At 43.1% G+C, this 17,079-nt stretch overlaps 1 protein-coding gene across 1 annotated transcript; it reads right to left on the bottom strand.

Moving 5' to 3' along the window:
* Positions 1-14,173: 14,173 nt before the first annotated feature.
* Positions 14,174-15,134, bottom strand: LOC310779666 (olfactory receptor 52K1-like; the record flags this gene model as incomplete). Its single annotated transcript, XM_083640168.1, has 1 exon — positions 14,174-15,134. Exon 1 carries the CDS (start codon positions 15,116-15,118, stop codon positions 14,174-14,176), a length of 945 nt encoding a protein of 314 aa, XP_083496294.1. The 5' UTR covers positions 15,119-15,134.
* Positions 15,135-17,079: the final 1,945 nt, after the last annotated feature.

The raw sequence follows: 17,079 nt of genomic DNA on the forward strand, positions 1-17,079 counted from the left end.
CACAAAGAATCATTGTGTATTCCGGTATGTAGTGCATGGCCTTTCTTTCTACAAGTGACATAAGTAAGACAGCTAAGACATTTGACATCATTTGACCAACGCTACCGTTTGTTGTGCAGCTGGTGCACAAGTCCACGATGTCAACGCGAAGGATTGTTGGGGTGCTGCTGGGTGTGGGAGTGGTTCGCTCAACTATGGGATCTCCAGAGTCGCACTAAGCACCAAGTGTTGCTAACCTCTGCAACTCCGAAGATGCCCCTGGTAACATCCCTACAGTATATTTACTGTGCTTTAATAATCAGATGCATATCCCATCAATTTGTCAATTAAAATTAATTTACTTGTATCGTTCTCAAGACGTTTTGTTGTAATGTGTGTGTGTGTGTGGGGGGGGGGGGGTCTCTGCTGAATGTCTCAACAAGGCTTATCATCTAATGTATGGTAGCACTATAAACAATGTAAGTTTTATTTTACAGCCCCTGTCTCTACTCCCAATGGTAACAAGTGCTATGGCTGCAATGCCAAGTTGGAATGCAATGACGTTCTAAGCTGCTTGGGGGATGAGAACCACTGCATCACAGCAACAGCAGGTAACAGGCCTGTGACATCACACTCACTCTATGATGTCACATTCCTCAGCTCATAGGAATGTTTAGTGATGTAGGCTACATGGAAAAGCATTAAGCCCAGTCACTAACATTGTTTTGGTCTCACAGTGGATGACTCAGGTACGAAGGCGACCATGAAGGGCTGTGCCTCCAGGACCGTGTGTGCAGGGTCTCTACGTGCAGTGGCAGCCATAGCAACAGAAGTCAGCTGCTGTGAGGGGGACATGTGCAACAGTGTTGGCGACATGTGCAACAGTGCCAGCAGCACCACTGTTAGCCTCCTGATCCTGCTGCCACCAATGCTCTCTCTCGCCCTGTTCCATTAACCAGCCTGGCTCTTAGAAACCGGTAGATTCAACGCAGTTCCAGAAGAGGACAGGTTGTGTTTATGTTGTGACCTTGGGGAGATAGAAAATGAAATTCATTTTGTGTTTTACTGCCCTCTGTATGATGACCTGAGACACACAATGTATGAAAAAGTGTTTGTTGTTCACTCTGAAGCTTTTTGGTAATTTCTCTTTAATAAGAGTCTTTGATATAGCTCAATGTTTTAGTAATGCCTGGGAAAGAAGAAAAAATATGCTGTTTGTATAGGTTTGTAATGAATATGTTCTTTTTTTCTATATGACACCATGTCCTTTTGTTTGATTTGATTTGATTTTATTATGGATATAAAAAAACACCACAATCCAAGGGATATCATGTGAAAGTGCAACCACTTATTTCCAACATTAAACACGATTAAACACGATTTCAGACGGACAAGCCCGTCTTTTATTATCACACAAACACTTCAACACATGCATGCGGCCACAAACACACACTCATGCTGACGGTGGCCGGTGAAATTTGTCCTCTGCATTTGACCCATCCAGGCTTGTCCTTTCCTCCAGGGGGCAGGCCAGGAGCAGTGGTCGCTTTTTCTTTCCAGCGCCCCGGGGACCAACTTCAGATGTTGTCGTCACTGGTCGGATGACGATCTTCTGCATGTTTTTAGTGGGGGGTTATGTACGGAGGAACCCCCTGGGGGGTACGGGGAGAACATGCAAACTCCACACAGAAAGGCCCTTTCGACGACATAGCCCACCTGGGCAGTGGGCACTGAGGATATGGGGGGGGGGTCACAACTCCAGCGCCCACAGCGTCCCAGGCGAGCAACAACATGGTCCCGGGTAACATGGTAACAACATGGTCCCTGTTGTTAAGCACAGGACATAATATACACTAACATACAATATACATTACAGGTTTAAATAAACAATGCAGAGAAAAACAATAGATTTACAATAAGTGCAAAATTTCGTGACAGGATAGCCTCGTCAAACTATTCTAGATTGCTCAGCAAGTATTTCTTCTTCTTTCTTTCTTCTTTTTAAAGCCACTCAGAGAGCTCGCTGTCTTAATTTCGTTGGGGAGCTTGTTCCATTCCTCTCCCCCTGAGTAGAGGAATGTGCTTCTCCCCACCTTGCTTTTTAGGTTTGGTAGTTTCAGATCAGTCTCACTGGCCATGAGCATCCCGTACAAATCGAAAATACTTTGTAAAGTAGCTTGGACAATGATCATGCAGAATTTTGTGGACCATGAAGAGTTTTAGCTGTTGAACTCTATTTTCCACTGGGAGCCAATTCAACTCTTTAAAATGTGCGGGGCTGATATGAGTTCTTGGACTGAGGCCGAGGACAATCCTCATTAATTTGTTTTGGGCTATTTGGAGCTTGTCTTTTGATCTTTTAGTTAGACCACTGTACCAGGATATACAGGTATAGTCGTAGTGACACTGAATTAAGGATGTAGCTAACAGCCTCAAGGTCCTCTTGTCCAAGAACTTAACTATTCTCGCTAAATACTTTGTCCTTGAGTGGTTTGTTAGCTTGCATTCTGAAATATGGAAGCTGAAGTATTGTAAACCACAGTTTTGTATCTGTTTTTGTCGTGTCTCATAAGCCCATATGGGCTGGGGACGATTGGTGTGTGACACGTAAATAAAGAAAGAAAGAAATAAATCAATCTTAGCCTCCTGATCCTGCTGCCACCAATGCTCTCTCTTACCCTGTTCCATTAACCGAATATACATTGGATACTAACATTTCTAGACACGTGTATATCAACTTTATAGTCTGTTTGAGTTGGTATATTTCTTCCACACTTTTTTGTATTAGTTTGTACACTTTACATTAAATCCTCTCCATATGAGAGTGTGCTGACATCGAGAAGATTACTTGATAGATAGTCAGAGAGACAGAAGGGTGGACAGACAGGCATCAGAGAGACAGAAGGGAGGACAGACAGACATCAGAGAGACAGAAGGGAGGACAGACAGGCATCAGAGAGACAGAAGGGTGGACAGACAGGCATCAGAGAGACAGAAGGGAGGACAGACAGGCATCAGAGAGACAGAAGGGTGGACAGACAGACATCAGAGAGACAGAAGGGAGGACAGACAGGCATCAGAGAGACAGAAGGGAGGACAGACAGGCATCAGAGAGACAGAAGGGTGGACAGACAGACATCAGAGAGACAGAAGGGAGGACAGACAGGCATCAGAGAGACAGAAGGACAGACAGGCATCAGAGAGACAGAAGGGTGGACAGACAGGCATCAGAGAGACAGAAGGGTGGACAGACAGACATCAGAGAGACAGAAGGGAGGACAGACAGGCATCAGAGAGACAGAAGGACAGACAGGCATCAGAGAGACAGAAGGGAGGACAGACAGGCATCAGAGAGACAGAAGGGAGGACAGACAGGCATCAAAGAGACAGAAGGGAGGACAGACAGGCATCACCGCAGGTCAGATTTGAACCTGTGTCGCTGCAGTAAGGACTGAGCCTTTATGGTACACGCTCTACTCGGTGAGCCACTGGGAGCGGAGAGGCAGCCGGAGAGACGTGGTGCTCTCTCCACCTCACTGGCTCCTCTCTGCGCCCTCTCCCCGGGAAGCTCCACCTCACTGGCCCCTCTCTGCTCCCTCTCCCCGGGGCACGGTGCTGCAGCACCCGGCCGTGGCGCACCACAGCCAGCTTGGCGAGGTGAAGGCGAGTACGGAGCCCCTGTCCAGTGCGAGGAACATAATCAAATGCATCGGACTCGGTGTGCAAGGTTTCTGTGCGTAACGATCTTTTTCCTGGATGACTGTTAAATAACGCATACGAAAAATACTGACTGTATGTGCAAAGACCTTTATTGATCCATCAGTTTAGCTGTGTTCTCTTCAGCATGATTGTGTCTGTCTCACTATGCTGTACTTTGTTCCTCAAAACGGCTTGTTAGAAAATCACCAAAGCCTTCTCTGCCTAATACCTAAGTGACTGAATTTGTCTTTTCCATGTGATGTGTAGTTGTGTAAAGTATAGTTGAGTCCATGATGACATCCACTAATACTATATATTGCAGCTTGATTGGTGTACTGTATTCCACGGTTCAGCTGCTGCTCATCACCGTCTGACTGAAGTAACACCGCTGGAGGACATGAGATGAGTAACAATGCCTCTGGAAGTAATAGAATGAAGAATTGTCCACTACACTGAACCTAACGTTTTCATTCTGTGTTTTTGAAGTCAATAAATGAAATGACAAAACTATGTTCACTCTTCTTCTCACTTTTCAGTTCAGTAGAAGGCAAAAAAACTAAACGAAAAAACACACAACATAGCCTACATGAGCCAAGGACATGGGGCATTGCAACATCTACAACCAACCAAGGATAAATAATCTGTGAAAAGATTAAAAAGGGTACAAAGGTTAAAAAAAAGTAGCCTAGCAGGAAGTCAGACCATTGGAGTGATAGGCATAATAATAATAGTAATAAGGTGAAGTAAAGTGCTGCTATGCAGTGCAGTCAAGGGTTAAAGTGCAAATTAAACATGTTTATTGCACATGGAACAAATGAGAATTTGTATCTCTTGGAGAGCAGAGCAAACATCTTCTAAGAGTGGGTGGTCAGAGATAACCAGGATTGACCGTGCCTTTCGCAAGACTTGATTAAACAATAAAAGATTTGTAAAATAAACCCACCAAGGTCTTGTCCACATTAAAAGTATTCAGTCTGCGCAGGAAGTATAAAGCTTTGCAGGCCCTTTTTACAGATCGCAGAGGTGTTGAGGTCCTGGTTCAGGTTCTTATCAATTGTTGTTCCCAGGTACTTCTAGTATTCCACAATTTCGGCAGGTAAGCCCTTGATGGTAATTGGGGAGGTTGATTTGGAGGTTTTTCTGAAGTCAATGGCCATGTCTTCTTTGCTTTTTTTTGACGTTTAGCTTCAGGAGGTGGTTCTTCTCACACCACTCAACAAAGTCTTCCACAAATGGCCCATGGTCGAACTCTGATTAAAACTGTATCGCCTGCTTACTTCAGGAGATGTCTGTTTTTAAAGAGACTTCTGCAGTCATTTGTATACAATTTGTATACAAAATGTACCAGAATGATGACAGGACAGTGAGGGCACACCCCTGGGGTGAGCCTGTGGACGACAGGTGCTTCTTGGATAGGGCACCATTAGCCCTGACTGCCTGGGGCCTGCATGTAAAAAAAAAAAAAAAAAGTCTATAATCCATTTCACCAATATTAAAAGTGGACAGAGTTGACTAAATATGTGGTTGAATTGTATTAAAAGCTGAGGAGAAATCTGCAAATAAAAGCCTTGCATGAGTTTTTGTACCCTTGAGATGCTTAATACCAATATGCTAAGCCCAAAGTTCAGCTTTACTGGTCCAATGCTTGTCAGTCTGCTTTCAATCAGACTAAAAGTTAAGTTACCCGACCCCAGATAAGTAAGTTAAAGGAGAACTTACCTCCAAAACACTTTTTTTCAGCTTTTAACCAATATATATGACTTTGGGGGTGATGTGTGAAGAATTCTGGTCAAAATTTCCACATTTGACACCAAACTGTTGCCATTTGACCATTTGTATCATTTTTCAGCAGCATATCTGGCATAAGCGCCCTCTAAAGGTCGAACACTGCTTTTTTTTCTTTTCTCAAATGAATGGGAGATTTGACGTCAGGTTGTCCCCAAAGACTATGGGATTTCAAGATAATTACTCCCCTACCCCCCCTGTACCCTTTTGGCTCCTCAGAACTCCAAGCCTATTCCTATTGAAGTTTGCTCTTAACACGTTAATTGCCAAGAACGAGTTGAGTCGTCAAACACAATCCAGCTGTTCACTGCCAACGACGAGTTGAGTCGTCAAAAAAATCGTTGTTTTTTTTTGACGGTGGGGCGTTGATCAATCCCTTTTACGTCTCCTATACAATTATTGGAGGTATTGAATGTGTATAATCTATTTTACCGACCCACTAAGTGTTGACAGTGCTCCCCCAGACGAGCGAAATCAAAGAAAAAACTGCCGCGGGAGCAAGCCATTCAAGGAAATGGCGAGGCGATTTTACAGTAATCCATTCCAGACTTGTCTTGCCCGAGAGCGGCCGCGCAGGCAGCAGCACACAGAGAGCGGAGAGCGATTTGCAAAATAGATTATAGGTGAAACACACTTTGAAACACCTCAGAAAGGCCAGAATCAACATCTGCCCATCGCCCACGCATTCCCCGGCCCATCTTGACTCGCACAAGGAGCGTCCGCACGCAGGCAAGCAGGCAGGCAGGCACGCAGGCAGGCAGGCAGGCAGCAGCAACGCGCTTCTGACACGCCCGCTGTAGAGCCAGGAGGAAGGAGGAGAAGACACACGGAGGGAGGAGTTTGAATGAGAGGGGTGTTTCCTGTTGTTATGGAGGAAATTACTGTTCAAAACTATTGTTTAGAACGTCTGACGGTCTTACTGATGCCAAAAATGAATGGTTAAAGTGACTGTTCTATCGAATTTCACAAAAAGCCATTTATCTCTGAATAAATTTCCAGACCCTGAAACCATGCTGTACTCAACGACTAATATCTACATAACTACTAACTCTACAAACTAACTCTTTTAGACAGAGAAAGCACACATTCTATTAGTACTTTTCTGAACTTTGTGTTCACAAAGTCCAACCAGAAAATTATGCTCGGCTCTTGTAAAATGAGCCAGAATCCTCAAAAAAAGGCCTGGCAGAAGCTACCTACAGTAAAAAAAAAACGGCTGGCAGTCAATGTGTTAAAATACTGAACCAAACGTCGTCAAAGTTGGCACATGTCTTAATTATAGTTAGTTTCCCGCTGAATGTGTCACTACTTTATTAATATCTTACCTGGATAAGCTCGAATGATGATGTTTATATTATCAGTCCGAGTTGGAAGCACTGTCTCCAGCCCAGCCAGGTGGGAGCGGGCGGGAGAGAGTCTACTGTAACCTCATGCACTAGCACCAAGCTCCGGGCGCGCGCGCAGCAGCAGCTGGGCTCTCTCGGACTCGGCCAGAGCAGAGAGAGCACAGTCTGACATTTCCGCGGCTATCAGTCCGACTTGGAAGCACTTTCTCTTGGCCAGTCAAACGGGAAAGTCTGCTCTCTCATGCACCCGCGGGGGCGCGCGGCAGCAGCACACAGCAGCAGTGAGAGGCGGGGGCTTTGAAGTCAGCAGAGCAGAGCGACTGGCTCTGTCTGTGTGTGTGTGAGCTCTGCGTGTGCGTGCGTGTGTGTGTCTCTGCCCTGCTCTGCCTGCGCCCTGAGAGGAAAAATCAGAGGTGTTGTAACTTTCAACAAGAATCACGAAAAGCCCCAAAACGCAAATTAAAAACGGATTTCATTGCGCGGTTTATCTCTAGTTAGACGAGGGAATTACGTGGAGAAATCTCGCATTGTGTTACCCCAGAGCGAGAGGTTTGTCCTATTGTGGGTGTGCTGCTGTTAACGAGCCCATGTCACTTTGCTCTCGTAACGTAGTTTGAGTAGTTTCCATAGAGATACATGCAGAAAAATAATTAAATTTCTAGTTCGCCACTGAATTACCAAATTGATATAACTTTCAACCATTTTGAGCAAAGCTCTTTCCAAACAGGCCACCAGCGTTGGCTAGTTGTTGATATTTATAAAGATATGGCCCCTCTCAAATAAATTATTTTTGAGGCAGTAGGCAAACTGTAATGGCGTCGATTTCCGAAAAAAAATCTGGACTTGAACAGAGCCAAAGAGTCCAGTATAGACAAGAGTATATGTCATTTCTTGGTTTTTTCCATAGGTATTTTCAAATCACTGTTCTAATACATATCTAGGGGGTAAGTCCTCCTTTAAGTAAAGTTAAGTTAAGTTGTGGACCAGTGATGTCATTTGTGCACAAATGACATCACTGGTCCACAACTTGACTCAAATCAACTCACTCGGATCTAAAATCAGCAATGAATGGGCTTCATTCATTGTAGCAGTGTCAGAATCAGAATCAGCTTTTAGACATACAAGGAATTTGACTGAGGTGTACGTTGCTCTCAATGTACTTACACAGCTGAACATGAACAAACAAGGACAGCAATCAAAAGTAGGCCTACATAAAGCAAGCTAATTGCTATTAATCCGTGACATCTGATATCGGTGGGTTGTAAAAACTGGCACTGCTTAAGTTAATCATTTACAGTTAAATAGGTTTGTGTTTCTCAGTGAGGAGGGGTGTGATCCTCAGACCACTCCTCCTCAGCAGAACTGCTGTATTAAAGCTGTACCTGCCCAAACTATGAGGCACTTGGACTGCACTCACCATCCTCAGCATGCATCTGCTTACACTGATCTTTGGGAGTGTGCTTCTCCCCACAGGCAAGTTGTTGCTTTTATTGAACTCTTGTTATCTGTCTTCCTTTGAGTATTTTAAAGAATTATGATGTTTCAATCATGAGAGACCAGAGGGTAAGGTTAATCAGCAAGCTTTATTAAAGTATGGCATGACGATAGGATTCATGGCCTGAAGCGGTATGGCATTAATTCTGATGGCGTGGCAGCATGGCAACTGATTCTTTGGCGTAGTGACTCCGTGGCAGGATGCCTCTCTTCTTGAGGCGGGAGGGCATCTGCTCGGAGAACCCCCCCCCCGTAGGGGATTCTTCGGGAGTCAATACATTGGTGGTGGACTGGGGAGGTGGGTGGGGTGAAACGCGGCTTCCAGAGAAGGGCTTGGATCAGCTTAGTGCAGCGGCTAGAGGGCAGGGAACAAGGACTGTGGTGCGCTTGGCGTGGCTATAAATACTGCCACGTCATAGCCTCGGCGCTGACGACATTAACGCCGTCACCTAGGCAAGTGCGTCACTACTGCCTGACGACATTAACGGCGTCACTCTGGGATTACTGCACTTGTTGTCGCGCTAGGATTACATGTGATGCTGAGGTCGCTATGTTTCTAGATTACGTGTGGCGTGAGGCAGCGTGTCTGGTCTTCATCTTGAAACTAGGTCGAGACCATCATATGATGCTGGCTAACTATATCCAGTGACAACCTCAACAGAATATCTGCTCAGGTTTAGACGATGTCCAAACATCACAATCATGCACAACTTTTTGTGTGTATAAGTTGCTGAAGATTAATTGGCTCCTATACTAATAGGTGGCTGATTTGCCTGATTAAAAGGTCCAATAACTATTATGGGAAATAATTCCAAGAGCAGGGTTTGCTGGCCTTTTGTATAAGTATGAAGTACAGTATAGTAGATATAGTGGGGTACCAGTAGACCAGTTGAAGTGGAGCAGCCTGTTCTGAAACATTCATACTAAAATCCTAAAGAAAGTAATGCACTATATCGCATATAAGCCACGTATAAGCCAACGTCCGAAATCGACACCGCGGGAGTGCAACATTCAAGTCATTCACCAGTGCATGTGAGAATTGTTTTAATTGTTCGGTCTAAAATAAAGTGGGCGTAGGCAGAAATTCAATTATGGGTGGGCCTGGATAAAATTGGGTGGGCCTGGATAAAATTGGTGGGGCAATTGCATGACGAAATTTTACGCGTGAAGTGTGCAAAATTCCTAGATGTCATGAAGTCGTCATGCATTAGACTCTGGAGATGATGTGCCCTGCGTTTTTAAGCTACAAAACCATTAGCTAGCAAGGCAGCAGCAAGTTTGCCTCTACAAAACAAACGATTAATTATTATTTTTTTTGGGGGGGGGGGGGGGGGGGGGGGGGGGGGTGAGCCAGGGCAAGAAGTGGGTGGGCCTGTGCCTACCCAGGCCCACCCGTAGAAACGCCCCTCCTACCTGCTCTATTTGTAAAGTGCCTTGGGATAACTCTTGTTATGAGTTGGTGTTATCTAAATATAAAATTAATTTAATTATTTAATTAAGTAATTAATTAAGTTGGGGGCGTGCGCGGTAGGGTGAAGGAATGGGATTGGCGGAGGTGATGGGCCGGGTTCATGTGTCCGATGTGTTCAGTTTTTGAAGCCTAATAGATCAGTCATTATGTGGGGTGAAAGCACCTGAACAAATTGATACAAAAGAGGTTTCAATTGATTCTGGTACTATTGGGCATGTTAAATAACATACTAAAAATCTAGGAAAATCTGACTTCAGGAAAGGAGTCATTTTCAAGATGGGAGCTTAAAATGGCTATATCTTAATTACTATTCAATCTAAAGGTGGTTTTGGTGTCTAATACCTCTAGGTATCTTAGGGCTCAAGGTATACAATTGAATCAGTGAAATTACCATCAGTTAATTATTTATTGACAAATCCAAGATGCTGTCTCAAAAGGGGGTCCAACATTCCGGTGAATAGAATATAGACAATATTTTTTTCTATTACAAGTTTTCTGAAAAGATATTATGCTAATTTACAGAAAACTAACCTATTAGGCCAGTCAATATATGAAAAAAGACAGCATCTAACCCTGAACAAATTGATACAAAAGGTTTTACAATCAATTCTGGTACTATTGGGCATGTTAAATAACATAGGCCTACAAAGTAATCTGGGAAGTTTTTACTTCAGGAAATGGGTAATTTTCAAAATGCGGGCTGCCGGGAGTTTAAAATGGCTACTGTATATCTCAATTACTATTCAACCATCTTGAAAATGACCCCTTTCCGGACTTGGGAAGAGGGGCCATAGCTAGGGATAGGAAGGTCGCAGAGAGTTGGGGTACGAGGGGCAGGTAGGCCTACTGTAGGGAGAGTGGCTGAGGGCAATGTGTTTGTTAGGGTATGGTGGTTAGGGTTCACGTTAGGGGTAGGACCGTAGAGTAGCACCTTTCTTCGGCCTCCCATTTTCTCCCCAAATTTACTTGGCCAATTCCCTCTGCCGTCCCGGTCATTGCTCCACCCCCTCTGCCGATCTGGGGAGAGTTGTAGGCTAGCACACGTTTCCTCTGATACATGTGCAGTCGCCAGCTGCTTCATCATCATTCATCACAATTAGCCGTGTTGTTGAGGTACCCCCAAAACATGACCTTAAGTGCCACAAGGCTGAATGGCCACACATCGGCGCCGTGGGCTTCAAGGTCTTTGCGCCTGTTTACTTTTTGGATGGGAAGAGTGCCTTTGATATAGCCAATTATTTCTGCCAAAAGATATTTTAGAATTCAGTTCAGTTGAGTGTATTAAAGAAGGGACAAAGCATATTAATCAACAATCAAATTTAAATACACCAGGTTTAGCCAAAATGCTAATTTTCACCCATAGTCCCTGGCCAATAATGCTTTAAATGTAAAGCTAGCATGTGTATTTTAGTGGGGTATTTTGCGTTTATATTGCAGTTTTTAACTTGTCTGACTTGTTGGCCTGTTCTTTCAGCCTACACCCTGACATGTCATTACTGCATACCTGGAGCTTCAGGAACATGCACACCAACCCAAGTCAATTGTACCGCGGGCAGGCTATGTGCAGCACAAAGAGTGATTGACTATAACATGACATGTATGTAGTGCATGGGTTTTCTTTCTGCAAGTGACATAAGTAAGACAGGTAAGACATTTGACATCATTTGACAAATGCTACTGTTTGTTGTGCAGCTGGTGCACAAATCCACGATATCAACGGGAGGTTCTGTCTTGCGGCTGATGAGTGTGTGAGTTGGTCGCGCAACGTTGGGGACTACAGATACACACTCAGCACCGAGTGTTGCTCCACTAACCTCTGCAACTCCCAAGATGCCCCTGGTAACTTCTCTATTTTTACTGTGCTTAATCAGATCCATATCCTGCAATGTCCGTCGGGGGGCTTATCATCTAATAATATATGGTAGCACTATAAACAATGTAAGTTTTATCTTACAGCCCTTGCCTCTTCTCCCAATGGTAAAAAGTGCTATAGCTGCAATGCCAAGTTGCCAATTATACGCTGCTTGGGGGATGAGGACCACTGCTATTCAACAGGTAACAGGCCTGTGACATCACACTCACTCTATTATGTCACATGAGGACCACTGCATCACAGCAACAAGTAACAGGCCTGTGACATCACACTCACTCTATTATGTCACATTCCTCAGCTCATAGGAATGTTTGTACATGGAAAAGCATTACGCTCAGTCACTAACATTGTTTTGGTTCTCACAGTTGATCAATCAGGTACAGCCTATACGGGTGCCTGTGCCTCCAGGAAAGGGTGCTTTGGAATGCATTGCTGTGAGGGCGACTTGTGCAACTGTGGGGACCACACATGCAACAGTGCCAGCAACAGTGCAGTACTGCAGCACACCGATGTTAGCCTCCTGATCCTGCTGCCACCAATGCTCTCTCTTACCCTGTCAGCTTCTCGTTAGGTTGCATTGAGTTACATTATGATGCATTCCTCTAGCTACTCAGTAAAAATGAGTAGTGGGCGAAGGTAAATTATTACGTTATCATGCTGCTTTCAAATGTAATCTTGCAAAATGTAGCTAGTTTTTGGTGAGAAACTTCTATTAGAGAGGGAATTATGCCCCGTTTAACTTCCTACACTAGTTCTAAGCAGCTTATAATAATTAAAACTACTAACGCCAAGACTTTCTAACAAACCACTGGTTTGAATAAATATACAATCATTTCCTTTTGTGTTTTTATGCAAATAACCACTATAGATGACAATGACAAAGGAAAAGGGTCTCATTTAGAATTTTGGGCTGTTTCCACTGACTTCAGGACGGTTGAAATTCTTTTTCGGGTTGGTTCCGGGACGGCAGTGTCGTTCTGTGGTTATTTGGGTGAAAGTAACTGAAACGTAGTGTAATAAGTAACAAGTTACTCTCTACACAGACAGTAATATTGTAAAGTAATCTATTACTTTCAAATGACTGTAATTAGTAATATGTAGTAATATATTACATTTTGAAAGTAACCTTCCCAACACTACAATGGGTGAAAGCTAACCCAAGATTCACTAGGGTTCACTGGTGAAAACAGTGAAAACACACTTGGACAAATATTATGACTCCAGGCTCTGGGATACAATTCTGATAACAGTGAAAACACACAAGTGCAAGTGAAAACACAAAATCAACCTACTTTTATATTTTCACAGTTATTCATACCCAAACTCCTACATTTCTTTTCGTTCTTTTCAAGTATTCACACACCATCAAAACCATCACATACAGGTCTATAGTGTCTTGGAATTGTCTACCAAGAAATATTTATTCCATCAATGGGAGGGTTGGTTTTAAACGTAAGCTCAGATCCTATCTACACTCTCTCTCTCACACACACACACACACACCTACACACACACACACACACACACACACACACACACACACACACACACACACACATACACACACACACACACACACACACCATCACACATACGGTACATTGATGTTTGTAACATCATTTTTAGTTGACTTTCTGTTTGTATTTTTAAAGTTTTGAGTGTTATACTGATCATTATACTACTTGGGCTATAGGCCATCTAGTTGACTAGCTGACCAAGTATTGTTTTGGTATTGCTTGTTTTCTGTCTTCTGTGATTTTCCTTTGTGCTCATTGCATTTGACTATTTCTTATAATTTTTACTATTGTCATTTTATTATTGCATTTGACTATTGCTTGTCATGTAATGTGTAATGTGTTTGGAGCCCAGGAAGACTAGCGGTCGTCTTGGCGGCAGCTACTGGGGATCCTCTTAAATAAACAAATAAACATGGTCATGCCAGCAGAACTGACACTGTGCAGCTAAGTGGGAGAGAGGTGGCTGTTGGGTACGTTCCCTGCAGCTGGATGTTGGAGACTCTGTTCTACCAATGATAATCAATGATAATAATAAAAAATTAGTAGGTAAACAATAGTGGTTCAGCATGTACACCATGTGCTTGAACCACTAGTGATCGTCCTCACTATATTTGTGAGGCCCTTCAAACAAAAATACAACACATGAGACAAACTGAGTCGGCTTGAAAATCCACTCCTGCAACCAACAACATCTAATTTAAATCAAAAAGAGCTGATTAAAGCCGAGTGATGAAAATCAGTTTTAAAAACTAGTTTATCAAACATTATTATATCGCAAAAGAATACAGTTTTACATTGGTACCTTCATCTCTGAATACAAATTTCTACAGATACAGATTAATGTAATAGAGTTCAACCACATGAATCATAAGGAGTTGCAAACCTTTACACACCTTTTTAAAAATGAAGAAAAGTATTTGAAATCATACGACTATTATACGAATATTTAAGTGGAAAATTGATCTCTGTTATGATAATGTCATTACCAAAAAAAACACTTGTTTTCAAATTAAAATGATGGAAAAACCTTTCTGGAGCGGAATACGTTGAACAAGAATCTGCGGATCTCTTTTGACTGCACCCCATAAATAATGGGGTTCAGGCTACCGGGGATGATATGAAACAGGATGGCAGAGAGTTTCCTGTAGTCTGAGTACAGGGGGAAGCGATGCAGGATGACTATCAGCATTCCAAATACAAACATAAGCAGGTATACAAACAGATGGGTGCTACAGGTCTGTAGAGCTTTGCTGTTCAAAGACTTGCTCTTACTCGTCAGGCAGACAGTTGTGATTTTAGCATAAGTGAGAACCATGCTGCCTATAGAGGCCGTCAGCAGAACCACAGTGAAAGTGAGGCCATAGACGTTATTGATAAAGACACTCTCACAGGACAGTTTAAACAACGAGGCGTTGTCACAGTAAAGGTTTGTGATCAGAGTCCTGCATCGGTTCAGGCGTACGGTCAAACCGAGGAGAATAGCCACCAAAACAAAGGCCACCCCCCAGGCAGAAACGGTTAATTTGATCACCATTTTGTCACTCATGATTGTAGTGTAGCGCAGGGGGTTGCAGATGGCCACATACCTGTCAAAGGCCATGATCATCAGTATTGTATGAGATGCAGTGGCGAACATGTGTGTCGTGAAGGCCTGGACCACACACTCATAATAGCTGATGAGACGTTCAAAAGGAGGCACCAACATAACATATAACAGCCGTGGAACCATGATAGAGTTTCCAACGATATCATTGATTGGCAGATTGCAAAAAAGGAGATACATGGGCTGGTGAAGGCTCTTGTCGATGCACACCAGGACTACAATGCCCACGTTGGAAAACATAATAAATAGATAGGAAAAGAGGAAAAATAGAAAAACAGGATACATGGAATATTCTGTGACCTTTAAGCCCTCCAGCTGGAGCGTGAAGCTGTTGTAGGTGTTGTTTTCCATCAACCTGAAATAAGAAACAAGAAGGGATATCAAAGAAGAGATGAGGAGGGCTACGGCGTTCAAAAAACAGCGAGGCAAGAGTCAAACGAAGGTGCTCTTTGGATGAAGCATCGGTGTGGCAGCAGAGAAATCCAACAAATACAGAATCCAAGGCACTCTTCTTAATAAGTTAAAAGGCTTTAATAATAGTGCTAGTTCATACTGGAAGAATAAAAGTATAAAAGCGTCAACATGTTTCGGCCAACGCAGTGGCCTTCATCAGGACAAGCTATCAAGAGAAGAGTGTAAAATGTATGCCTTATTTACAAACATAAGTGTCATCAGTGCCATAGAGAACACCTGTGGGGGGGGGGGGGGGGGGGAGGAGCTCTGGCACACAGATCTAAAGGGTGAAAAAAGAGAGAGATATCTCAATGTTCAATAAGGCATAATGCTTAAATACAAATATCAAGAGGGGATATTATTTATTATATGTGAATTTGAGATTATTATGAGATAAAATAATTGATATGCTGTATGGCAATGTAGCTGCTGTAACAATACATAGCCGATCCTGTATCAACATTTAGTGGACAAGGTAGTTCAGGAAACAATTTGAATCTGTCAATAAAAACCGATCATACCCTACGAAACACGTGGAATTTCCTGTAGAATGACTGTTTTGTCTTGTATTAGTTACTTAATGTTTTAACACAAAAATGTGATATGCACATGAAATGGTTATACCTGCTTTCTGTCTCTAGTTGTTCATGCACTCATCTAATATTTACCAGCCAAACAATTAGACCTAGGCTCCTAAAATGGACTCAGGCTATTTTTAAAGCCGTCTTCCCTATCTTCCCGAGGGAGTTCTTGTCTTTGGTGCAGAGGTTACCGTACCAACAAACAATAGAGAAGGAGATGACAGACTCAATAAAGGCGCTATAGAACAGCTTCATCAGGGTCCTGTCGACCTGGCATACCTGTTGTGTGCATATATCGTTTGTGCTGCCACTTTTTGACACAGGGGTGTACAGTGTCCAATATTTGTACAGAAATGACAATATGAGTGACCTCTGGGTGGGTTGACGGCCTGCCATGTTTTTTTTTACTCCTCCCGAGGTTAGCTGAGAGCGTGATGTGATAGAGGAGGTCTTCCTAAGCGTGTGCATATATCGTTTGTGCTGCCACTTTCGACACAGGGGTGTCCACTGTCCAACGGCTGTCCAGAAATGTCACCATAGGGTGTTTGGGTGGGTTTGACAGGCCGCCATATTTTTTTTTACTCCTCCCGAGGTTAGCTGAGAGTGTGATGTGATAGAGGGCGTCTACCCAAGCGTGTGCATATATCGTTTGTGCTGCCACTTTCGACACAGGGGTGTACAGTGTCCAATAGTTGTGCAAAAATGACAATATGAGTGACCTCTAGGTGGGTTTGACGGCCTGCCATGTTTTTTTTACTCCTCCCGAGGTTAGCTGAGAGTGTGATGTGATAGAGGGGGTCTACCCGAGCGTGTGCATATGTTTGGCAAGCTCCCACTTTGAACACAGACCTGTCCAGTGTCCAATTTGTAAAGGCTATGCACTCCAGTGAACAGCTTTTATCTATTAAGATACTGAGAAGAACGTTCTCAATGTTATTGAAACAGTTATTGTCATACAGAAACATCATTTGTATTGTATAGCTTCATTTAAATGCTTAGTTTATTAGTTTAATGTGGAAAATAATCATTTTTCAATCGCCCCTGTCTGCTATATAATTGTGCAGAATCGTTCTTTTACTTTGAAAAACCTCACCGGAACTTATAGCTCTTATATTCACTATGTGTAACTTAAATTAAAATGTATTTGAATATAGTAATAACTAGTGATTGTCCAACTAAAGGCTAATGTGATTTAAGTTTTTACCTATCAGCCCCTCCTATTGTTAACTTTTCAAATGTAACAACTAAAATGAAAATATAAATACAGTTGTAGTTATC

Source organism: Poromitra crassiceps, assembly GCF_964638095.1.
Source record: "Poromitra crassiceps genome assembly, chromosome: 7".
Lineage (NCBI taxonomy): Eukaryota > Metazoa > Chordata > Actinopteri > Beryciformes > Melamphaidae > Poromitra > Poromitra crassiceps.